At 43.8% G+C, this 26290-nt stretch overlaps 2 protein-coding genes across 4 annotated transcripts; one reads left to right on the forward strand and one right to left on the reverse strand.

Moving 5' to 3' along the window:
• Positions 1-2206: 2206 nt before the first annotated feature.
• On the forward strand, positions 2207-13879 carry LOC124137402 (serine-rich adhesin for platelets-like). Of its 2 annotated transcripts, XM_048402493.1 has the most exons (3): positions 2207-2926; positions 6748-12219; positions 12253-13879. In XM_048402493.1, exons 1-3 carry the CDS (start codon positions 2305-2307, stop codon positions 13665-13667), a joined length of 7509 nt encoding a protein of 2502 aa, XP_048258450.1. In that variant the 5' UTR covers positions 2207-2304; the 3' UTR covers positions 13668-13879. The 2 variants fall into 2 exon arrangements, with proteins under 2 accessions (XP_048258450.1, XP_048258449.1); XM_048402492.1 differs by having other exon boundaries at positions 6748-13879.
• A 1431-nt stretch (positions 13880-15310) lies between these two features.
• LOC124137329 lies at positions 15311-25894 on the reverse strand. 2 transcript variants are annotated; one of them, XM_046503590.2, is made up of 2 exons: positions 25747-25894; positions 15311-16278 (listed from the first exon to the last, which is right to left on the reverse strand). In XM_046503590.2, exon 2 carries the CDS (start codon positions 16275-16277, stop codon positions 15489-15491), a length of 789 nt encoding a protein of 262 aa, XP_046359546.2. In that variant the 5' UTR covers position 16278; positions 25747-25894; the 3' UTR covers positions 15311-15488. The 2 variants fall into 2 exon arrangements, with proteins under 2 accessions (XP_046359546.2, XP_048258451.1); XM_048402494.1 differs by lacking the exon at positions 15311-16278 and adding an exon at positions 22225-23220 and having other exon boundaries at positions 25747-25863.
• Positions 25895-26290: the final 396 nt, after the last annotated feature.

Raw genomic sequence — 26290 nt, forward strand, 5'->3', positions numbered from 1 at the left:
CGTATTACAGTGATTGTAGTTTAGACATAATGTCGGACTACGCATATGTTGTTTCAGACAGAATGTTGTATTACAGTGACTGTAGTTTAGACATAATGTCGGACTACGCATATGTTGTTTCAGACAGAATGTTGTATTACAGTGATTGTAGTTTAAACATAATGTCGGACTACGCATATGTTGTTTCAGACAGAATGTTGTATTACAGTGATTGTAGTTTAGACAGAATGTCAGGCAAACCAATATCCCAGGCTTCACAGATATTGGTTGAGAGAGAATGTCGGACTACTGAGTTGTTAGTTTAGACAGAATGTCAGACTTCACAGATATTGTCGTGGAGACAATGTCGAACTACTGAGATGTCAGTTTAGACAGAATGTCAGACTTCACAGATATTGGTTTAGAGAGAATGTCGGACTACTGAGGTGTTAGTTTAGACAGAATGTCTGGCTTCACAGATATTGGTTTAGAGAGAATGTCGGACTACTGTGGTGTTAGTTTCGACAGAATGTCAGGCTTCACGGATAATGGTTTAGAGAGAATGTCGGACTACTGAGGTGTTAGTTTAGACAGAATGTCAGACTTCACAGATATTGGTTTAGAGAGAATGTCGGACTACTGAGGTGTTAGTTTAGACAGAATGTCAGACTTCACAGATATTGGTTTAGAGAGAATGTCGGACTACTGAGGTGTTAGTTTAGACAGAATGTCAGGCTTCACAGATATTGGTTTAGAGAGAATGTCGGACTACTGAGTTGTTAGTTTAGACAAAATGTCAGACTTCACAGATATTGGTTTAGAGAGAATGTCGGACTACTGAGGTGTTAGTTTAGACAGAATGTCAGACTTCACAGATATTGGTTTAGAGAGAATGTCGGACTACTGAGGTGTTAGTTTAGACATAATGTCAGGCTTCACAGATATTGGTTTAGAGAGAATGTCGGACTACTGAGTTGTTAGTTTAGACAGAATGTCAGACTTCACAGATATTGTCGTGGAGACAATGTCGAACTACGTAGGTGTCAGTTTAGACAGAATGTCAGACTTCACAGATAATGGTTTAGAGAGAATGTCGGACTACTGAGGTGTTAGTTTAGACAGAATGTCAGACTTCACAGATATTGGTTTAGAGAGAATGTCGGACTACTGAGGTGTTAGTTTAGACAGAATGTCAGACTTCACAGATATTGGTTTAGAGAGAATGTCGGACTACTGAGGTGTTAGTTTCGACAGAATGTCAGGCTTCACAGATATTGGTTTAGAGAGAATGTCGGACTACGTAGGTGGTAGTTTAGACAGAATGTCTGGCTTCACAGATATTGGTTTAGAGAGAATGTTGGACTACTGAGATGTCAGTTTAGACAGAATGTAAAATGTTGAACAACCAAAGCTGAGTGTATCAACTTGCCATGCAGCAGAGCGTGGCTCGGCTACAGAGTGCATCCTCCATCTGGTACAGCAACGTAAACATTGGCCAACCCCATCGACGTCACACACTTCCGTGTCTGGAGCTCGCACCGACGGCATACACCGCTTAACGCGCGTAATGCTACACCATCTACAGGTCAGATTGCCATCTCCGAGCGATATTAGGTCAAAGGGCTACTTGTGTGGCTGATAGCAGTTTGACATGACCCCACATCCATGTGTATTAGAGTGAGTGAGTGAGTAAATGCTGCATCACTAGTGCAGCCACTGCAGCATGTGTAATAAAATGAAAAGAACTGCACGCTCATATTTCCTGTCATTAGAACCAGAGATCTATTTTATGGTCTCTGTTAGAACGCGCTGTTTGGTGATGAGGCTTAAACAGTTACCGCATAGTTATGAACGAAGCAAAGAGGAGAGTTGGAGATGTCTTACCTCCCATACTGATAGTAATACCTGGGGGTGACGAGTGACAGTAGAACAATTAGGCAATTTTACCGCCCGTTCATTCAAAGTAAAGTACCTTTAGTAAAACATATGTCAAATAAACACGCGAATCAATTAATATTTATGTTTGTGATATCGTTATAAACAGAAGCGTCATCTACTTGCAAATCTGTTTCACCACGCCGTTATTATGACATTGTTTAACATGTAAATATATATCCATTTAGCTCACATAGCACACTTCTTCAGCCTCCATCTGTTGGTCATTACTAGCTTCTGCGCAATACGCGGGGTGTTTCGTTGTGCCCTTAACCGCTTACATCAACAAAAACATGGCGACGGTAAAGTGTCCGGCATGAAGAGCCGGATGTAATGAGTAGCTTTATAAGGACAGAATGAAGCCGGACTTTACTTGACTCCGTCTTCGCCATGCTCATGCGGCCACTACTGTTTGTTTGTGTTTGGCTCTCATGTTTACCACAATCCGAACCTTCTGCTGTGTCCATCCAACTGGAAGAACTGATTAACACGAACGGGTTACCGAGCTGTCGGGTGTACCCAAGATCAGGCGCGTCCAATGACAGGACAGTGTGGCTCTTCCAGAGTGATTCGCTGTCGTTTGATTTTTGTCTGAAAAAGAATCATGAAGTGCTGGTTAGTGACGTCACGATGTCCAATGACGGCGGGAGAGACCGGATATCAGTGGACATCGACGGCGAGAAGGTCGGGGACGTCCTTTCCAGGGCTGGTTCCATGTACGGAATGTACTGGAATGTCTTCTCCAGATCCGGACCTGTTGGCGCGACGAGGACTCTGAGCTCTGGGCAACACACGCTGACTCTCACAGTTGAAGACGCAGATATACATGGGGTCGAATTAGACAATGTTCAACTCGGATTCGGGGGCAGTTTGACAGCAGACGACATCCGGTGTCAAAGGCCGCCAGCCCGGGACAGGAAACGTCCGGCAAGCGACCAGTGTCGATCTGAACTGACGGATCCCAACAGGCCTAAAAAAACAACGCCCAAAAAGTCAACAACACGAAAAACTGGTGAGTTGTCTTAAACTTTGTTTAGAATAAGATAGAAATTACCACCTCGCATCAAATACTTACAAGATTTTCCAAACATATTTTCACAGAAGAGGTGGGTTGCATATTGGATAAAATGGTTCCTCGTTACGCCAGAGGCCGGGGCTCGAATCATCATATGTGGAGCCCATTTCTGGTGACACTAGCTGTGATTAGTGGCATTAAAGCACACTAACCTACTCATTTTAAAAAGTGTTATGCTTCCATATCGTGTTTAAGACTGTGTGGTATAATGTAATACAACACCATACCGTGTTTAGTTCTGTTTGGTATGATGTAATACTACTACATACCGTGTTAAGTACTGTGTGGTATAATGTAATACCACTACATACCGTGTTTAAGAATGTTTGGTATAATGTAATACTACTACATACCGTGTTCAAGGCTGTTTATTATAATGTAATGCTACTACATACCGTGTTTAAGACTGTTTGGTATAATGTAATACTACTACATACCGTGTTTAAGAATGTTTCCTTTAATGTAATACTACTACATACCGTGTTTAAGGCTGTTTATTATAATGTAATACTACAACATACCGTGTTTAGTACTTTTTGGTATGGTGAATACTACTACATACCGTGTTAAGTACTGTTTGGTATAATGTAATACTACTACATACCGTGTTTAAGACTTTTGGTATAATGTAATACTACTACATACCGTGTTTGAAACTGTTTATTTTAATGTAATACTACTGCATACCGTGTTTAAGACTGTTTATTATAATGTAATACTACTACATACCGTGTTAAGTACTGTTTGGTATAATGTAATACTACAAAATACCTTGTTTACGACTGTATATTATAATTTAATACTTCTACATACCGCGCTTAAAGGCTGTGTGGTATAATGTAATACTACTGCATACCGTGTTTAAGGCTGTTTATTATAATGTAATACTACAACATACCGTGTTTAGTACTGTTTGGTATGATGTAATACTACTTCATACCGTGTTAAGTACTGTTTGGTATAATGTAATACTACTACATACCGTGTTTAAGACTTTTGGTATAATGTAATACTACTACATACCGTGTTTGAAACTGTTTATTTTAATGTAATACTACTACATACCGTGTTTAAGACTGTTTGGTATAATGTAATATTACAACATACCGTGTTTAGTTCTGTTTGGTAAAATGTAATACTACTACATACCGTGTTTAAGGCTGTTTATTATAATTTAATACTACTACATACCGTGTTTAAGACTGTTTATTATAATGTAATGCTACTACATACCGTGTTTAAGACTGATTATTATAATGTAATATTACAACATACCGTGTTTAGTTCTGTTTGGTAAAATGTAATACTACTACATACCGTGTTTAAGACTGTTTATTATAATGTAATACTACTACATACCGTGTTTAAGACTGTTTGGTATAATGTAATATTACAACATACCGTGTTTAGTTCTGTTTGGTAAAATGTAATACTACTACATACCGTGTTTAAGACTGTTTATTATAATGTAATACTACTACATACCGTGTTTAAGACTGTTTGGTATAATGTAATATTACAACATACCGTGTTTAGTTCTGTTTGGTAAAATGTAATACCACTACATACCATGTTTAAGACTGTTTATTATAATGTAATGCTACTACATACCGTGTTTAAGACTGTTTATTATAATGTAATGCTACTACATACCGTGTTTAAGACTGTTTATTATAATGTAATGCTACTACATACCGTGTTAAGTACTGTTTATTATAATGTAATGCTACTACAAACCGTGTTAAGTACTGTTTATTATAATGTAATGCTACTACATACCGTGTTTAAGACTGTTTGGTAAAATGTAATGCTACTACATACCGTGTTAAGTACTGTTTATTATAATGTAATGCTACTACATACCGTGTTAAGTACTGTTTATTATAATGTAATACTACTACATACCGTGTTAAGTACTGTTTATTATAATGTAATGCTACTACATACCGTGTTAAGTACTGTTTATTATAATGTAATACTACTACATACCGTGTTTAGTTCTGTTTGGTATAATGTAATACTACTACATACCGTGTTTAAGACTGTTTATGTAATATTACTACATACCGTGTTTAGTTCTGTTTGGTATAATGTAATACTACTACATACCGTGTTTAAGACTGTTAGGAATAAAGTGATACTACTACATACCGTGTTTAATACTGTTTGGAATAAAGCAATGCTACTACATTCCGCGCTTTAAGGCTGTGTGATATAATCTAATATAACTACATACCGTGTTTAAGACTGCTTATTATAATGTTATACTACTACATACCGTGTTTAAGACTGTTTGGTAAAATGTAATACTGCTACATACCGCAAAAGCCAGAGTGAGTTGTGTCATAACATCGATTGCTTTCACCAGACTTTCAATTACTTTATCTATACCATCTCGTATATCTATTCGAGATGGTTGGTCAGAAGATTCTAGTAAGCTGTATAACTTGTTTTTGGCTTTTGTAAAGGTTGACTTAACATTTGCCTTTTGTTGTTTTAGTTTCAAAATGTTCTCCAGTTTTAACAGAGATCCTTCTGTTTCTTGGGCCAGAGACTCATTGCTCTTTACAGAGCCTCCCTCCTCCAGATACAACATAATGAATTTGACTTACCTTTTGAAAAACAGGCTCTGCTACCATATGGGAATGGGGCACTTTTTATTCCCCGTTAAGTAAACAACAAGTCAAATATATCATGTCGGACATTTGAATTAGACTAAAGACAGAAACACAAACCTTCCTTGCCACACTGACCAAATCCCCCCACATGACACGCTTTCGCATACCCAACGAAAGTGAATAATTGACCACTCTCTATCACAAAGTGGCCTCAACCTCCCGACTATGGAAATTCATGATAATATTAGAAAATGCAACCTCCTGACTGGAGTTCTAAGGACGTCTTTGTCCCACACCGAAAAAATGTCAACTCATAAATGTTACTCCGTTCAACGTAGTGGTCTGTCACATCAGCATGACACACACGAGATATGCCCCCCAAAAGAACATGCGCAACGGGTGTGTTTGGGCGAGCACTTCCATGTTAATCAGGTGTATTTAAACGAGCTATACCTATATATATTGGTATAATGTAATACTTCTACCTAATCATGTTTAACACTGTTTGGAATAATGTAATACTTCTACCTACCATGTTTAAGACTGTTTGGTATTATGTAATACTGCTACATATCATGTTTAAGACTGTTTGGTATTATGTAATACTTCTACCTACCATGTTTAACACTGTTTGGTATTATGTAATACTTCTACCTATCATGTTTAAGACTGTTTGGTATTATGTAATACTGCTACATATCATGTTTAAGACTGTTTGGTATTATGTAATACTTCTACCTACCACGTTTAACACTGTTTGGTATTATGTAATACTTCTACCTACCATGTTTAAGACTGTTTGGTATTATGTAATACTGCTACATATCATGTTTAAGACTGTTTGGTTTAATGTAATACTTCTACCTGTCATATTAAAAGACTGTTTGGTGTCATGTAAATCTTCTACATATCATATTTAAGATTGTTTGGTATAATGTAATACTTCTTCATATCATATTCAAAACTGTTTGGTATGATAGAATGCAACTACATACCGTGTTTAAGATCGTATGATGTGATTTGGAACCGCTCATGTGTACGTTTCTTTGAAAGTCATAGTGTCAGGTCTTAAGTTCCTGACTATACCTGTGGGTGATGTCATTTTGAGATCAGTGTAACAGAATGTTTGTCCTGTTCCAGATCTAACAACACTTACATCAACCACTACAGCGACATCAGCCACTACAACGACATCAGCCACTACAACGACATCAGCCCCGACTACGTCTAAAACAACTTCGACAGCTGAAGACTTCAAATCAACAACGTCAATTACATTTCCGCCAATCATTGTCAAGGTTGATGTCTTCTATCCCATTCCCCCAGAGTCTTCAACAACATCAACATCAACACACACTCTGCGCGAAGAGCAAACAATTTCAGATTATACAGGAACAATAATGCCACCATCAGACACAACAGAAACAACACAATCTCCTTTGTCACAATCATCACATGCAACAGAACCGCCAGTGTCAGAATCTTCAGAGACAACAGGCTTAACCATTGCAGAATCTTCAGAAACAACTGCGACATTTTCAGACACAACGGAATCGCCTGTGTCAGAATCTTTGGATACAACAGGAGCGACAGTGTCAGAATCATTGAATACCACAGAAGCGACAGTGTCAGAATCTTCGGATACAACAGAACCATCAGTGTCAGAATCTTCAGATATAACAGGAGCGACAGTGTCCAAATCTTTGGATACAACAGAACCATCATTGTCAGAATCTTCAGATACAACAGAAGCGACAGTGTCAGAATCTTCAGTTACAACGGAAGCAACAGTGTCAGAATCTTCAAATACAACAGAACCTACAGTGTCAGAATCTTTGGAAACAACAGAAGTGACAGTGTCAGAATCTTCGGATACAACGGACACGACAGTGTCAGAATCTTCAGATAGAGCGGAAGCTACAGTGTCAGAATCTCTGGATACAACGGTAGGTACAGTGTCAGAATCTTCGGATGTTACAGAAGCCACAGTGTCAGAATCTTCGGATGTAACAGAAGGTACAGTGTCAGAATCTTCAGATACAACGGAAGCTACAGTTTCAGAATCTCTGGATACAACGGAAGCTACAGTTTCAGAATCTCTGGATACAACGGAAGGTACAGTGTCAGAATCTTTGGGTGTATCAGAATTGACAATGTCAGATTCTACGGAAACAACAGAAGCAACAGTGTCAGAATCTTCGGATGTAACAGAAGCAACAGTGTCAAAATCTTCGGAAACAACAGAAGCCACAGTGTCAGAATCTTCGGAAACAACAGAAGCGACAGTATCAGAATCTTCGGAAACAACAGAAGCTACAGTGTCAGAATCTCTGGAAACAACAGAAGCTACAGTGTCAGAATCTTCAGAAGCAACAGTGTCAGAATCTTCGGAAACAACAGAAGCCACAGTGTCAGAATCTTCGGAAATAACAGAAGCCACAGTGTCAGAATTTTCGGAGACAACAGAAGCGACAGTGTCAGAATCTTTGGATACAACGGAAGCAACAGTGTCAGAATCTTCGGATACAACAGAAACGACAGTGTCAGAATCTTCAGATAAAATAGAAACGACAGTGTCAGAAACTTCAGATACAACAGAAGGTACAGTGTCAGAATCTTCAGATACAACAGACGCGACATTGTCAGAATCTTCAGATACAACGGAAGCTACAGTGTCAGAATCTTCAGTTACAACAGACGCGACATTGTCAGAATCTTCAGATACAACGGAAGCGACAGTGTCAGAATCTTCAGTTACAACAGACGCGACATTGTCAGAATCTTCAGATACAACGGAAGCTACAGTGTCAGAATCTTCGGATACAACAGACGCGACATTGTCAGAATCTTCAGATACAACAGAACCTACAGTGTCAGAATCTTCAGATACAACAGACGCGACATTGTCAGAATCTTCAGATACAACGGAAGCTACAGTGTCAGAATCTTCGGATACAACAGAAGCCACAGTGTCAGGATCTCTGGATACAACAGAAGCCACAGTGTCAGAATCTTCGGAAAAAACAGAAGGTACAGTGTCAGAATCTTCGGAAACAACAGAAGCCACAGTGTCAGAATCTTCGGAAACAACAGAAGCCACAGTGTCAGAATCTTCGGAAACAACAGAAGCCACAGTGTCAGAATCTTCAGATACAACGGAAGCCACAGTGTCAGAATCTTCGGAAACAACAGAGATGACAGTGCCAGAGTCTTCAGAAACAACAGAACCTACAGTGTCAGAATCATTAGATACAAGAGAACCATCAGTGTCAGAATCTTCGGATGTAACGCAAATGAAAGTGTCAGAATCTTCGGGTGTAACAGAAACGACAGTTGCAGAATCTTCGGAAACAACAGAAGCCACAGTGTCAGAATCTCTGGAAACAACAGAAGCAACAGTGTCAGAATCCTCAGATACAACAGAAGCTACAGTGTCAGAATCTTCGGAAACAACAGAAGTGACAGCGTCAGAATCTTCGGAAACAACAGAAGCCACAGTGTCAGAATCGTCGGAAACAACAGAAGCCGAAGTGTCAGAATCTTCAGATAAAACAGAAACGACATTGTCAGAAACTTCAGATAATACAGAAGGTACAGTGTCAGAATCTTCAGATACAATGGACGCGACATTGTCAGAATCTTCAGATACAACGGAAGCCACAGTGTCAGAATCTTTGGAAACAACAGAGATGACAGTGCCAGAGTCTTCAGATACAACAGAACCTACAGTGTCAGAATCATTAGATACAAGAGAACCATCAGTGTCAGAATCTTCGGATGTAACGCAAATGAAAGTGTCAGAATCTTCGGGTGTAACAGAAACGACAGTTGCAGAATCTTCGGAAACAACAGAAGCCACAGTGTCAGAATCTCTGGAAACAACAGAAGCAACAGTGTCAGAATCCTCAGATACAACAGAAGCTACAGTGTCAGAATCTTCGGAAACAACAGAAGTGACAGCGTCAGAATCTTCGGAAACAACAGAAGCCACAGTGTCAGAATCGTCGGAAACAACAGAAGCCGAAGTGTCAGAATCTTCAGATAAAACAGAAACGACATTGTCAGAAACTTCAGATAATACAGAAGGTACAGTGTCAGAATCTTCAGATACAATGGACGCGACATTGTCAGAATCTTCAGATACAACGGAAGCCACAGTGTCAGAATCTTTTGATACAACAGAAGCAACAGTGTCAGAATCTTCGGATGTAAGAGAAACAGCTTTGTCAGAATCTTCGGAAACAACAGACGCCACAGTGTCAGAATCATCGGATACAATGGAAGTGACAGTTTCAGAATCTTCGGGTGTAACAGAAACGACAGTGTCAGAATCTTCGGAAACAACAGAAGCCACAGTGTCAAAATCATCGGATGCAACAGTAGCAACAGTGTCAGAATCTTCAGATACAACAGAAACGACAGTGTCAGAATCTTCGCATGTAACAGAAACGACAGTGTCAGAATCTTCGGATACAACAGAAGTGACAGTGTCAGAATCTTCGGATGACACAGAAGAGACATTGTCAGAATCTTTGGATACAATGGAAGCGACAGTGTCAGAATCTTTGGATACAATGGAAGCGACAGTGTCAGAATCTTTGGATACAACAGAAGCGACTGTGTCAGAATCTTCAGCTACAATGGAAGCGATAGTCTCAGAACCTTCAGATACAACAATAGCTACAGTGTCAGAGTCTTCAGATACAACAGAAGCGACAATGTCAGAATCGTCATATAGAACAGACGCCACAGTGTCAGAATCTTCGGATACAACAGAAGTGATATTGTCAGAATCTTCAGATACAACAGAAGCGACATTGTCAGAATCTTCAGATAGAACAAAAGCTACAGTGTCAGAATCTTCGGATGTAATAGAAACGACTTTGTCAGAATCATCAGATACAACAGAGCTGACAGTGTCAGAATCATCGGATAGAACAGAAGCCACAGTGTCAGAATCTTTGGAAACAACAGAAGCGACAGTGTTAGAATCTGTGGAAACAACAGAAGCGACAGTGTCAGAATCTTCGGATACAACAGAAGCGAGACTGACAGAATCTTCGGATACAACAGAAACGACAGTGTCAGAAAATTCTGATACAAGAGAAACGACAGCTTCAGAATCTTCAAATAAAAAAGAATTGCCTGTGTCAGATTCTTCAGATACAACAGAAGCGACAGTGTCAGAATCTTCAGATAGAACTGAAGCGACAGTATCAGAATCTTCAGATACAACAGACACTACATTGTCAGAATCTTCAGATACCATGGAAGCTACAGTGCCAGAATCTTCAGATACAACAGGAGCGACAATGTCAGAACCTTCGGATACAACAGAAACAACATCGTCAGAATCTTCAGATACAACGGAAGCGACAGTGTCAGAATCTTTGGATACAACAGAAACAACATCTTCAGAATCTCCAGATACAACGGAAGCGACAGTGTCAGAATCTTTGGATACAACAGATACAACATTGTCAGAATCTTCGGATACAACAGAAACAACAGTGCCAGAGTCTTCAGGTACAACAGAAGCGATAGTGTCAGAATCGTCGGATACAACAGAAGTGTCAGTGTCAGAATCGTCGGATACAACAGAAGCGACAGTGTCAGAATCCTGGGATAAAACAGGAGCGACAGTGTCAGAATCTTCAGATGCAACAGAAGCCACAGTGTCAGAATCTTCAGATACAACAAGAGCGACAGTGTCAGATTCCTGGGACACAACGAAAGCCACAATGTCAGGACTTTTGGATACAACAGAAGCGACGGTGTCAAAATTTTCGGATACAACAGAAGCGACAATGTCAGAATCTTCAGATACAACAAGAGCGACAGTGTCAGATTCCCGGGACACAACAGAAGGTACAGTGTCAGAATCTTCCGATGCAACAGAAGCGACAGTGTCAGAATCTTCAGATACAACAAGAGCGACAGTGTCAGATTCCTGGGACACAACGAAAGCCACAATGTCAGGACTTTTGGATACAACAGAAGCGACGGTGTCAAAATTTTCAGATACAACAGAAGCGACAATGTCAGAATCTTCAGATACAACAAGAGCGACAGTGTCAGATTCCCGGGACACAACAGAAGGTACAGTGTCAGAATCTTCCGATGCAACAGAAGCGACAGTGTCAGAATCTTCAGATACAACAGAAGCAACATTATCAGAATCTTCGGATACAACAGAAGCGACAGTGTCAGAATCTTCAGATACAACAGAAGCGACAGTGTCAGAATCTTCAGATACAACAGAAGCGACAGTGTCAGAATCTTCAGATACAACAGAAGCCACAGTGTCAGGATCTTCAGATACAACAGAAGCGACAGTGTCAGAATCTTCAGATACAACAGAAGCCACAGTGTCAGAATCTTTGGATACAACGGAAGCAACAGTGTCAGAATCTTCAGATACAACAGGAGCAACGTTGTTAGAATCTTCGGATGCAACAGAATCGCCTGTGTTAGAATCTTCGGATACAAGGGCATCAGTTGTGTCAGAATCTTCAGACACTACAGAAAGGACAGTGTTGGAATCTTCAGAGACGAAAGAAACGACGGTGTCAGAATCTTATAAAACCAAATCAGGTGTGTCCGAATCTTCAGATACAACAGAAAGGACAGTGTCCGAATCTTCAGATACAACAGAAAGGACAGTGTCAGAATCTTCAGATACAACTGAAATGACTACGCCACTGACAGATACAACCAAAACCATAGTGGCAGATGTTTCAGACGCAACAGAAACGGCTACGCTATTTTCATATGCTGCAGAAACGACCGCGTCAGAATCTTCAGATATGACGGAAACGACAAAAGCTACAGATGACAAAGAAACATCAACGTTCGCCATAGAAGCTACAGGTGATAAAGAAGATGAGACTTATACCCCTGGGATGCCAACAACAACCAAATATAACAGAATGACAGTTTATCCCCCTTTTGTCACACCCACACCCACATCCACATCCACACCCTCAACCACACCCACAACCACACCCACAACCACACCCACAGCCGCAACCAAAACAACTCTCAACGCAACACAAATACGACCAAAAACAACAACACAAAAAACAAAACCTACGCAAAATTCAAAACTAACACAAACACCGACACCCACACCCACACCCACATCCACATCCACACCCACACCCACACCCACACCCACACCCACACCCACACCCACACCGAAACCCACACCCACACCCACGCCAACGTCCCTCACGGAATCCGTGCCAAGAAACCCGACCCCTCCCCCTGGTGCCACCGAGTCTGTCATCCTGCGCTGCCCCCGACGCCAACGTATGATCCTAGAGCGGCGGTACGACTACATCTGCCGGAGAGGCTTGTCCCACTACAACATCATGTCCTATGACGTCAGAGAACTGACGTTCTCGACAACCCTCCCAGAGTTGACATCTCGCTGGTACAGACAGTACCGAGCCCCAGTTCACTACTCACTGAGTCTAGGATCCAACATGGGGCCTCTGTACGGCAACAGAAACCACGTTTCTATAAGGACATTCAGAGGCCGAGGGAAACAGATGGTTGTCCAGATAGGGCATATGCGTGTTGCATGCACGTCTATAGTATTCTATGCACCCGTCAGCAGATCCAGCCGCCCTAAGGCGAGATTCGTTCTTAGACAGGATGGACGGATGTACTTCTTTGCTTCCAGACCTTTGAGATCACAGCCGTGGTATTACATCCCGACTCTTCGCAAACATGGACCTTTAGAAGTGATGATCAGTTACGTTAATGTTGTGGTGCGGGGTTCTAGGTTCGAACTGTCGGTAAGAACGGCACAACGCAGAGTGACTCTGAATGTAGGTTTCCAAGGACGCGACACATCAATGACAATAAGGACACCGTATTCTGACGTGTACTCTGATAATGTGTTGTTGTCTCTTGTTTATCCGTGCTGGAACAGGCGGAGGAGGAGGAGCAAGGTGTATGTGACGACTGATGGTAGAGGCTACGTGTCCCTTTTTAATTGGTGGAGACGCCTGATTGGCAGGCAGGTTATCCTTGTGCAGGTTCTGCAGGACTAGTGTCCCAGAGTTGCTGTCCGTGAACACATTGTACAGAACTACCAGACACCTACCAGACACCTACCAGACACCTATTAGACACCTACAAGACACCTACCAGACACCTACCAGACACCTACCAGACACCTTCCAGACACCTACCAGACACCTACCAGACACCTACCAGAGGACTAATTGATTGTCCGAGAACTTCATCTGGTGAATAAATTTGTTTTGTGTGACTGGCTTGTTTTGCAGTGTCTAATACTCCGTTCATTTGCACATCTATACATAAGTTTGTATATTTACATGCGTGCGTAAATATATATTTGTGAAAATACTTGTCATGTGAACGCGTTTAATAATGTGCATATGTAAACTAAGAGCAAATTTGCATCATGCCTTGAGCAGGTGCAAATGTAATTGTAAATTTGCACTGTATGTATATGTTATAATGTGAGTATTTATGCCAACGCCAGAGGGCGATCTAATTAATATATCCGTTGATAGGCCTACACTAAACAAATGTTCACTAGCTTTGTATTGTGAAGTTGACGCTTTTCAGTTTACATCAATACCAACTATTATGCGGACGCCAGAGCTGGCTTCCTTGGGTTTCAAGGAGTAAAAACATTATCTACAGATAAAATCTCACACATGTTGCTTCATGCGAAGGTTTCTGTAAGGTAACTCTTTTCATTCGACTTTTATTGGAAAGCACCATTTTCATGTTTAAAGTCGTGAACAGACTGATGAATATGTGTGCCTTATTCCATGTGCATGGATCGATGCTCATGATGTCAATCACTGAATTGCGTGGTCCATATTCGATCTTTTACAGACCGCCGTCATATAGCTGGAATATTGCTGATTGCGGCGTTAAACAACAAACCAACCAACATTTGATTGACAGGGCCATACTACAAGCTCGTTGTTGAATGGCTTACTCCTGATTCACTCGTAATTCCATTCAACAATTCCATTGGTTGTTTGTTTGTTTGTTGTTAGCTTCTACATCCCACCTGCTTCAGTAGCATCACCCTTGTATTGAGTGAAGGTAAGAGGTAAATACCTGTAAATAGTCACATATGGTGCAGAGAATAGACAACTAATTTAAACTGTTTAAGGACCAGTCTTGGAACAGTGCCCCAAACATATCACTGGCATAACGCTCATCCCTCCACCCCGAGCCCCATCCCTAGAATCAGATTAACTCAATGTACGTTATCCTATGGTCGTGGGTCATCAAAATGGCAATACTCTGGATTTTCCCCCACATCCAAGAGACCCCCATGATGAGTGAGTGAGTACTGTACTGTGAGTGAGTCTGATTTTACTCTGCTTTTAGCAATATTCCAAAATATCACGGCGTGGGACACCAGAAATGGGCTTCACACATTGTGGCCATGTGGGAAACATTAACTTGATGTTTTATTCCCATGGTATTGTGTTACCAGAAGCAGCCGTTATTGCTCTGTGGCTCTGTGTCAATCTATGCAGGTACCAGCTGATTGTGTGTTCGAATCCCCGATTACCACCCTTGGTGTACCTGCACCAGGCCGACTTATATAACTGTACTAGTTGCTTCAGCAGCTGACATCACTCCAGGAACAATATTCGTAAACAAGGTTGAAATAATTGGATAAGGAAAACGGGACATTGGCTTTGTGAATTAAACAATTTTATTTCAGTTGTCAGAAAAGACGTATTCGATTATTCTTGACCTAATGACTCATTTTAAAATGGAATACTACAATGGTTTGTGAGAATTACACAGAACAGTTTCATAACTTGACTCGGTGGTCACCATTCAGTGCATCGTGCGGTGCATCAAGTGGCATTTTACTTCTTAGGGAGATCTGTCTGCGACACATCTACATTCTGGGAGATCCCATAGTTGAAATCAACGTGTCCCTTCACCAGCCAAGTTACTGATTTCTTGTCAGTTTTGACACTGCCTGAACTGTCATTGACAGATACGCCGCATTTTGGCAAACGATCTCCGAGGAGGGTGCCAATTTTATTTTGGATCATTTTTACAAACTCCCCATCTCTTGAGATCCTGACCTTCACCTTTCCTGTCAAGGTGACCCAAACCCGGAAGTCACTTTTAAATGTTTCCTCCTTGACCTCGAGCCTCGCTATGGTTCTAGCCTTCTTGGGGGCCAACACCGTGGTGTCGACAGACCAAGACAATTCCTTCTCCACGGTGTGGGTGGTCTTCGAGCTGATGACCATTTCGCGTCCAAATCCGGCGGTTGCCTTGGCGACAGGTTCTGGAATACCGATGGTGAATCCGACATCATTGCCGCTCGTGAAGCCTTGGCTCAACTGTACCTCGGCCGTGGCATGAGTGACCTTCTGGGCAGTGAACCGATGGTGTTGGTCATGATTCATTCGGTTGTCAAAGTTAGACGTGAAGACAAGTTGTGTGGGGGCCTCAACAGGCCCGATTTGGCTTTTCTGGAGGTATTTCAGGCCGCTCGTAGTACACACAACCTCATCGAAGAGAACCTCGAGGTCCGCGTCATTGAAGTCTATTTGTTCATCTTCATCTGTTGTAGCGACATAGGTTTCCCAACCAAATGTCTGTATAGGCTCCAGAATATCGGTCAGTTTGTCCTTGCTCATCCTGGAACAGAAACGTGCATATACTGCAGATAATGTGACTGTTAACCTTCTAGCGCCTCACAAGCAGCTTGCGTTGTATTGTCCGAAGGGAGCTGAGAATGGCAAACAGGTGCAGACTGAACCATTGACAGGGGTAGTCATTTAACGCTTTGGAAATGCTTTAGGGTGTGGCTTCTAAATTATTATTATTATTATTATGATTATTGAATATGAGCAACGATCCGAGACATACTTCTAACCAGCCCACGGCACGACCAGCATAGGTTGCTGGGGGCATAGGTCTAATCCGGGTTCCCAACGGCACGACCAGCATAGGGCATCGATCCACTCCATTGGGATACGATGACATGCATCAACCAAATCAGCGAGCCTGACCGTTTGTCGCCTCTTTTACGGAACGTTTGGGTTGCTGAAGACCTATTCTACCCCGGTTTTTCATGGGTCGTAAAACAGCAATGCAATATACAGCAATATAGAATATACAGAACATATAATGAGTGAGTGAGTGAGTGAGTGAGTGAGTATGGTTTTAAGCCGCTTTTAGCAATACTCCAGTAATATCACGGCGGGTGACACCAGAAATCGGCTTCACACCCATGTGGGGAATCGAACCCGGGTCTTCGGCGTGATGAGCGAACGCTTTAACCACTTGGCTAGAACATGTGATGAAGCTGGGATGATGTACGTGGGCTGTCTAGACAATATCAGTCCTGTTTCAAGCACGATGTGTCTTAAGCCCAACACGTCGGTTTAACACACCTGCTTGGGCACGGGTGGCCCAGTCGTCTAAGGCGCCGCGATTCGCTGTGCAGAGTTGCGTCCCTTGGGTACGCCAGAAACCTATGATTGTGGGTTCGAATCCAGGTTCACCCCGATTATGTGTCTAGGTTTGTCAGCACCATACCCGTGCTCGTGGGTTTCACCGAAGTGGTAAACGTCTGAGACCTGCATCACTTCGGGCTTTCCTCCCACATTAAGCTGACACACCGTGATATGACTGGAATACAGTTTAAAGCGGCGTTAAACCCAACTCACTCACACTAACACACCTGCAAAAGTTAAACGTACCTGGTGGGCTGTGTGTAGCGTCGTGAAGAAGAACCAGTATCTCCGGGACGAAGCAGCAATGTGAGCACTACAAGGAAGGGAACCACTTATATAGGGGTGTTCTGGGGAAACCCGGGACTTTCGATATTTTTGCGAGGCCAAGTCAGTGTTATTTATAGGCATATTTTGCAGTGACCAGCTCTTCCATTGACAGCTCATGACCTGCCGCGCACTAGCTGGTTTGAGAACACTGGCGCACTTGTCGTCTAAATATACTGACAAGTCGCTTGCTGTCTGTATAGGTATTGGGGCGGTGTGGTAGTTGGAGGGTTTAATCCCTAGCCAAGTTCGACCGCTCTCCTGGACACATGGTGTTAAAGTGAGTGTGTGGAGTGGTGGGGGACACCAGAAATGGGGAATCGATCCCGGGTCTTCAGCGTGACGAGCGAACGCTTTAGCCACCGCCCAACATAATGTTCTTACTCACCTCACCTTACCATTTCACCTCACTCACTCACTCGCCATTTCACCTCACTCGCTCACTGACTTACGATTTCATCTCACTCTCTCACCATTCCATCTCACTCACTCACCCACTATTTCACCTCACTCACTCACTCACTCACCATTTCACCTCACTCACTCACTCACTCACTCACCATTTCACCTCACTCACTCACTCACTCATCCCTTCAGTTCATCTCACTCACTCACTGACCTCACCATTTCATCTCACTCACTCACTCGCCTTTTCACCTCACTCGCTCACTGACTTACCATTTCATCTCACTCTCTCACCATTCCATCTCACTCACTCACCCACTATTTCACCTCACTCACTCACTCACTCACTCACCATTTCACCTCACTCACTCACTCACTCACCATTTCACCTCACTCACTCACTCACTCATCCCTTCAGTTCATCTCACTCACTCCCTCACCTCTTCATTTCATCTCACTCACTCACTGACCACACCTTCATCTCATTCCCTCACTCACTCACCTCTTCTTTTCACCTCGGTCACTCACCCACCATTTCACCTCACTCACTCACTGACTTACCATTTCATCTTACTCACTTACTCACCACTTCAACTCACTCACCATTTCATCCCACTCACTCACCTCACCTCTTCATTTCATCTCACTTACTCACTCACTCACTCACTCACCTCACCTCACATTTCACCTCACTCACTCACCATTTCACCTAACTCACCACCTCACCTCTTCATTTCATCTCACTCACTGACCTCACCATTTCATCTCATTCACTCTCTGACCTCTCCATTTCATCTCCTCACTCACTCTCTCATCTCTTCATTTCATCTCACTCACTAACCCACTCACCTCACTATTTCATCACATTCACAAACTCACTCACTCACTCGCCTCTTCATTTCATCTAACTCACTGACCTCACCATTTCATCTCATTCACTCACTCACCATTTTATCTCACTCACCTTACTATTTCACCTCACTCACCTCATTTCATCTCACTCACTTACTCACCACTTCACCTCACTCACCATTTCATCCCACTCACTCACTCACTCACTCACCTCACCTCACCATTTCACCTCACTCACTCACCATTTCACCTAACTCACCACCTCACCTCTTCATTTCATCTCACTCACTGACCTCACCATTTCATCTCATTCACTCTCTGACCTCTCCATTTCATCTCCTCACTCACTCTCTCATCTCTTCATTTCATCTCACTCACTAACCCACTCACCTCACTATTTCATCACATTCACAAACTCACTCACTCACTCGCCTCTTCATTTCATCTAACTCACTGACCTCACCATTTCATCTCATTCACTCACTCACCATTTTATCTCACTCACCTTACTATTTCACCTCACTCACTCACTCACCTCATTTCATCTCACTCACTTACTCACCACTTCACCTCACTCACCATTTCATCCCACTCACTCACTCACTCACTCACCTCACCTCACCATTTCACCTCACTCACTCACCATTTCACCTAACTCACCATTTCAGCTCACTCACCCCTCACCTCTTCAATTCACCTCAATCACTGACCTCACCATTTCATCTCATTCACTCTCTGACCTCTCCATTTCATCTCACTCACTCACTCTCTCATCTCTTCATTTCATCTCACTCACTAATCCACTCACCTCACCATTTCATCACACTCACTCACTCACTCACTCACTCGCCTCTTCATTTCATCTCACTCACTGTCCTCACCATTTCATCTCACTCACTCACTCACTCACTCACCATTTCATCTCACTTACTCACCTTACTATTTCGGCTCACTCACTCACTCACCTCATTTCATCTCACTCACTGACCCACCATTTCATCTCACTCACTCACTCACTCACTCACTCACTCACTCACCATTTCATCTCACTCACTCACCTTACTATTTCGGCTCACTCACTCACTCACCTCATTTCATCTCACTCACTGACCCACCATTTCATCTCACTCACTCACTCACTCACTCACTCACTCACTCACTCACTCACTCACTCACTCACTCACCACTTCACCTCACTCACTCACTCACTCATCCCTTCATTTCATCTCACTCACTCACTGACCTCACCATTTCATCTCACTCACTCACTCACTCACTCACTCACTCACCTCTTCTTTTCACCTCGGTCACTCACTCACCATTTCACCTCACTCACTCACTCACTCACTGACTTACCAATCAGCTCACTCACTTACTCACCACTTCACCTCACTCGCTCACCATTTCATCCCACTCAGTCACCTCACCTCTTCATTTCATCTCACTCACTCACTCAATCACCTCACCATTTCACCTCACTCACTCGCCACTTCACCCCACTCACTTACCATTTCACCCCACTCACTCACCATTTCACCTCACTCACTCACTCACTCACTGACTTACCAATTAGCTCACTCACTTACTCACCACTTCACCTCACCATTTCACCTCACTCACCACCTCACCTCTTCACTTCATCTCACGCACTCACCTCTTCAATATCATCTCACTCACTCACCTCACCATTTCATCTCACTCACTCACTGACCTCACCATTTCACCCCTCACCACCTCACCTCTTTATTTCATTTCACGCACTCACCTCTTCAATATCATCTCACTCACTCACCTCACCATTTCATCTCATTCACTCGCCACTTCACCCCACTCACTCACCATTTCACCTCACTCACTCACTCACTGACTGACTTACCAATCAGCTCACTCACTTACTCACCACTTCACCTCACCATTTCACCTCACTCACCACCTCACCTCTTCACTTCATCTCACGCACTCACCTCTTCAATATCATCTCACTCACTCACCTCACCATTTCATCTCACTCACTCACTGACCTCACCATTTCACCCCTCACCACCTCACCTCTTTATTTCATTTCACGCACTCACCTCTTCAATATCATCTCACTCACTCACCTCACCATTTCATCTCATTCACTCACTGACCTCACCATTTCACCTCACTCACCACCTCACCTCTTCATTTCATTTTACGCACTCACCTCTTCATTTCATCTCACTCACTCACCTCACTATTTCACCTCACTCACCCCTTCATTTCATCACACTCACTCACTTATCTCTTCATATTCATCTCACTCACTCACCCACTCACCTCACCATTTCATCACACTCACTCACTCACTCGCCTCTTCATTTCATCTCACTCACTCACCCACTCACCTCACCATTTCATCTCACTGACACACTCACCTCACCTCACAATTTCACCTCACTCACTCACTCACCTCACCATTTCACCTCACTCACTCACTCACGCTGAATCTCCACTAGTCCTGGTTCTACACATCCATGAGAAACAAACCGGAAATGTTTATTCGATGGTGATGTATTTTACACAGGTATCCTCCATTGTGTTTCGGCGACTGTTCTCAGCCTACTGTCGTTTTCATAACCTTGGTAGACTGAAGGTCTTTTAGTAACTTAAAGCCCTATTGTCAAGTGTATAATTTCTTTTGTCAAGCATGTATATGATTTAATTATAGTTACATTTGTTTGCTTGGTTGTTGTTTAGGGCCGCTCTCAGCAAAATTCCAGCTATATGACGGCGGTTAATAATCGAGTCTGGACCAGACAATCCTACGACTGATATCATGAGCATCGATCCATGCAATCGGGATAAGATGACATGCATCAACCAAGTCAGCGAGCCTGCCTACCCGATCCCGTTAGTTGGGTTGCTGAAGACCTGTTCTACCCCGGATCTTCACAGGTTAATTATAGTTACAGAATCAGTATACTATTATCAGTAGTTATATTGTATCAGTGCTTAATACGAGTTTCATGTAAAATGTCACTTTGACGAAAGTACGACGCACGGGTTAGGTGCTGACATACCAAGAACGATAATCAGGGAGAACATTATTATTGAACAGCATTCATTCAATGACGGTATAACAGTACCGTTGTGATGGCTCCATGCTCTATTGATCTACCTCGATCATTCAACACAGCAATAATGATCTGGGAGTTATTTCGTCAGTTTCTAGGGCGTACATACAGCTTGATGTGGGCCGATACTAGTGGAATGTGACATGTAACTAGTTGTGTGAGTAACGAGTTGAACTTTGAATTGTCCAGGTATAGAATGTAAGATGTATGGAAGGGCATAATGTCTACTGCATGAACAGCGAGCGCCTTAACCACGGTAATCCGACTATGTGTAATATCAGCTCTTGATAGTCCATAGCTAATATGTTCAAGCTGGTTGATGCGGTTTGTCCACCTGCTGGGGTGGCACTGATCGAACGTCACGGGTCATGACATGGAGCCAAGCTCCATTGCATGGAGTGAGTGAGGGAGTTCCCCTCTTACAACAACATAACACAACCAATGTAAGTAGTTCAACATTTATTGAAAGATTATACTTCTTTAAAAACGAAAAAAAAGACACAAGGCAAGTGAAGGTAAATATCTCCTCAGACACATGCTTCACATGTCTTCCTTGGGACTGCATGTCTGACAATGGCGTTCTTAACAGTACGTACATTATTGTAATCACATGAAGAAGATATGACATTACTAGCTTGAACTGACAAAGGTCAAAGTTCTAGCACGGCTACTGTGTTGGCAATTTAACGCTCTTCACCTTGACGTCCTGAGACACTCCGAACTTGAACCGCAGTCCACCGGCGACCTTCCAGGTGACCTTTCTTCCCTGGATGGACACCATACCATCATTCCGTGCTGCCGCGTCACTGAGCTCATCCATCAGGATAGTGGCAATGTCGCCCTCAACCACCTGCGTGGAGCCGCCGTTGTTGACCCTGACGAAGACACGACCGCGGATGTTGACCTCTGCTTCAAATGTGCAGTGATGTTCAATCTCCGTGATACGCAGTTCAGCAATGGTTCTCTTTTTCGGCTGAGCCTTCACCGTGGAGTTAAGCCCCCAGGAGACGGCGTGCTTCACCGTGCTCTGGTCCTCACTGGCGACGACGATGTCGCCACCGAAGCCGCCGGTCATGTCAGAGACAACCTGAGGGACGTCAATGTGGATGCCGACGTTTCCGTTCTTTGAGAAGCCCTTTGTGACAAATGTCTTTACCGTGGCCTCCGTCGTCCGGTCCATCTGGAAGGTGTGGTTCTGGACTTCGTCGGTGTTGTTGTCGTAGTTGGAGGTGAAGACGATCTGAGATCTCGGTGTACCACCCCCCTGCTGTTGATGGACAGGGGTGGTAAAAGTTGTCTTGACAGTCGACTGCCTCACCTTGCTCCAGTCGATCTCCATGGGGATGTTTTCACTGGGGCCATGTGTGTTACCCACTGTGCGGGCCTGGCGTCCGGCCCACTCTCTGATAACAGCATCAAAGTCGGTCATTCCCATGTTGTATCTTAAACAGAAAGGACATCATGGATATGCGATAATACTGAGTGTTTGAAACTATTGCTTACATCAGTGAAACCCCGTTAATCCGAACGGTAATGTTTCCTGTGAATGTCCGGTTTAACGAACCATAAGTATGTCTTGTTCCTTGTGTGTAAACACAGTAACTACGATCTTAAAAATAGTTTTCTTAATATGCACAGTTATGCACAGTTGGTTGGGTGCGGTGGGGATGGGCTATGGGCTATGGGCGAGGGCTGTGGGGTTGGGCAAATACTGGGGCTACAGGCGAGGGCTGCAGGGGTGGGGCTACAGGCGAGGTGCGAGGGCCGTGGGGTGGGACTACAGGCGAGGGGCGAGGGTAGTAGGTTGGGGCTACAGACGAGGGGCGAGGGGTGGGACTACAGGCGAGGGGCGAGGGTAGTAGGGTGGGGCTACAGGCGAGGACCGTGGGATGGGACTACAGTCGAGGGGCGAGGGTAGTATGGTGGGGCTACAGGCGAGGGCTGTAGATGAGGCTAGAGGCGTGGGGCGAGGGTTGTGGGTCGGGGCTACAGGCGAGGGACGAGGGCTGTGGGGTGGGGCTAACGGCGAGGGCTGTGGGTGAGGCTAGAGGCGTGGGACGAGGGCTGTGGGTCGGGGCTACAGGCGAGGGACGAGGGCTGTGGGGTGGGGCTAACGGCGAGGGCTGTAGATGAGGCTAGAGGCGTGGGGCGAGGGTTGTGGGTCGGGGCTACAGGCGAGGGACGAGGGCTGTGGGGTGGGGCTAACGGCGAGGGCTGTGGGTGAGGCTAGAGGCGTGGGGCGAGGGTTGTGGGTCGGGGCTACAGGCGAGGGACGAGGGCTGTGGGGTGGGGCTAACGGCGAGGGCTGTGGGTGAGGCTAGAGGCGTGGGACGAGGGCTGTGAGGTTGGGCTACGGGCGAGATGCGAGGGCTGCGGGATGGGGCTACAGGCGAGGGACGAGGTCCGTGGGGTGGGGCTACAGGGACGGGGCTACAGGCGAGGGGCGAGGGCTGTGGGATGGGGCTAGAGGCGAGGGACGAGGTCCGTGGGGTGGGGCTACAGGCGAGGGACGAGGTCCGTGGGGTGGGGCTACAGGCGAGGGGCGAGGGCTGTTGGGTGGGGCTACAGGCGAGGGGCGAGGGCTGTGGGGTGGGGCTAAAGGGATGAGGCTACAAGCGAGGGGCGAGAGCTGCCGGGCGAGGGCTGTGGGGTGGGGCTTCAGGCGAGGGGCGAGGGCTGCCGGGCGAGGGCTGTGGAGTGTGCTATTTAAAAGTTACACAACAAGGGCTCTCTTAGCACAAATATGAGGTGCTGAGTTAGAGTCTACGTCTCAAGGAGCGAAAACAAACAAAAAGTGTGAAATCAAACATATATAAAGAGTCTAGTTAATTAATTAATTGCCATATAAATACAATCATATATTACTACATATAAAATACAATTTAAAGTTTAAAAAAAAATAAAAGTTAAATTTCAACTGTTATTGGTACCCATAGTTTGTGTGAAGTTTCACGTCAAACTGAAATACGCCCGATGACAACACATATGTCATCAGTCAATAAATCAATTCCTGCACCAGGCTTGTACCCACGTTCCCTCCACAAGAACGCGTCACAGTGGCATGTATACATTTAACAGAGAACTATCTGTCCCAAATAGATCTACCCTGAGTGTAATGATGTCCACGTTCCCTCCACAAGAACGCGTCACAGTGGCATGTATACATTTAACAGAGAACTATCTGTCCCAAATAGATCTACCCTGAGTGTAATGATGTCCACGTTCCCTCCACAAGAACGCGTCACAGTGGCATGTATACATTTAACAGAGAACTATCTGTCCCAAATAGATCTACCCTGAGTGTAATGATGTCCACGTTCCCTCCACAAGAACGCGTCACAGTGGCATGTATACATTTAACAGAGAACTATCTGTCCCAAATAGATCTACCCTGAGTGTAATGATGTCCACGTTCCCTCCACAAGAACGCGTCACAGTGGCATGTATACATTTAACAGAGAACTATCTGTCCCAAATAGATCTACCCTGAGTGTAATGATGTCCACGTTCCCTCCACAAGAACGCGTCACAGTGGCATGTATACATTTAACAGAGAACTATCTGTCCCAAATAGATCTACCCTGAGTGTAATGATGTCCACGTTCCCTCCACAAGAACGCGTCACAGTGGCATGTATACATTTAACAGAGAACTATCTGTCCCAAATAGATCTACCCTGAGTGTAATGATGTCCACGTTCCCTCCACAAGAACGCGTCACAGTGGCATGTATACATTTAACAGAGAACTATCTGTCCCAAATAGATCTACCCTGAGTGTAATGATGTCCACGTTCCCTCCACAAGAACACGTCACAGTGGCATGTGTACATTTAACAGAGAACTATCTGTCCCAAATAGATCTACCCTGAGTGTAATGATGTCCACGTACCACATTCACGGCTGTAGTTACCACGATCTGTACACCTGTGACCAATCTGCATGAAACAAACAAGGGACTGGCACTTACCTAGTTTTGTGAGTCAAAATATGCAGTGCCTCCAAGTACTGGTTATACAACTTTGTGAAATACCGAGCCAATTCGACTTATATATACCCTCTGCTGTTTAATGTTAAAATTAAACATGACTCGGTGTGTCTTTGATTATTGTATTAGTAACGGCTTCATCCAATAGGTGTCACGTAAAATATTGAAAGTTTGGGAATAACCAGAAATGTCGGAGGCTTTTGTTCAAAGAATATGCGAAGTACCTCCAAAGGGGTGGAGCTTCGTGGTGGGCGTGGCATATTAGGAGTCGGCTTGTTCCACGATCACTGCTGCAAATGACATGGTTCTATTTATAGCCAGTGTGAGTTGCGCATAACAAAACATTGTACCCAAAGGTTGTCTAATAACATAATAGCCCATCACAACTGCATGTTATCAATGATTATGTCGAAAAGGATTATCAATTTTACATCATAAACATCATTCCGAAATCAACATTAAATTTTAATTACATTTTTTAATGTTATCTTAGGTCAAGGATTTTGTCAACTCAATAATGGCAATA

Source organism: Haliotis rufescens, unplaced genomic scaffold (assembly GCF_023055435.1).
Source record: "Haliotis rufescens isolate VD_foot unplaced genomic scaffold, xgHalRufe1.0.p SCAF_26, whole genome shotgun sequence".
NCBI classification, from domain to species: Eukaryota; Metazoa; Mollusca; class Gastropoda; order Lepetellida; family Haliotidae; genus Haliotis; species Haliotis rufescens.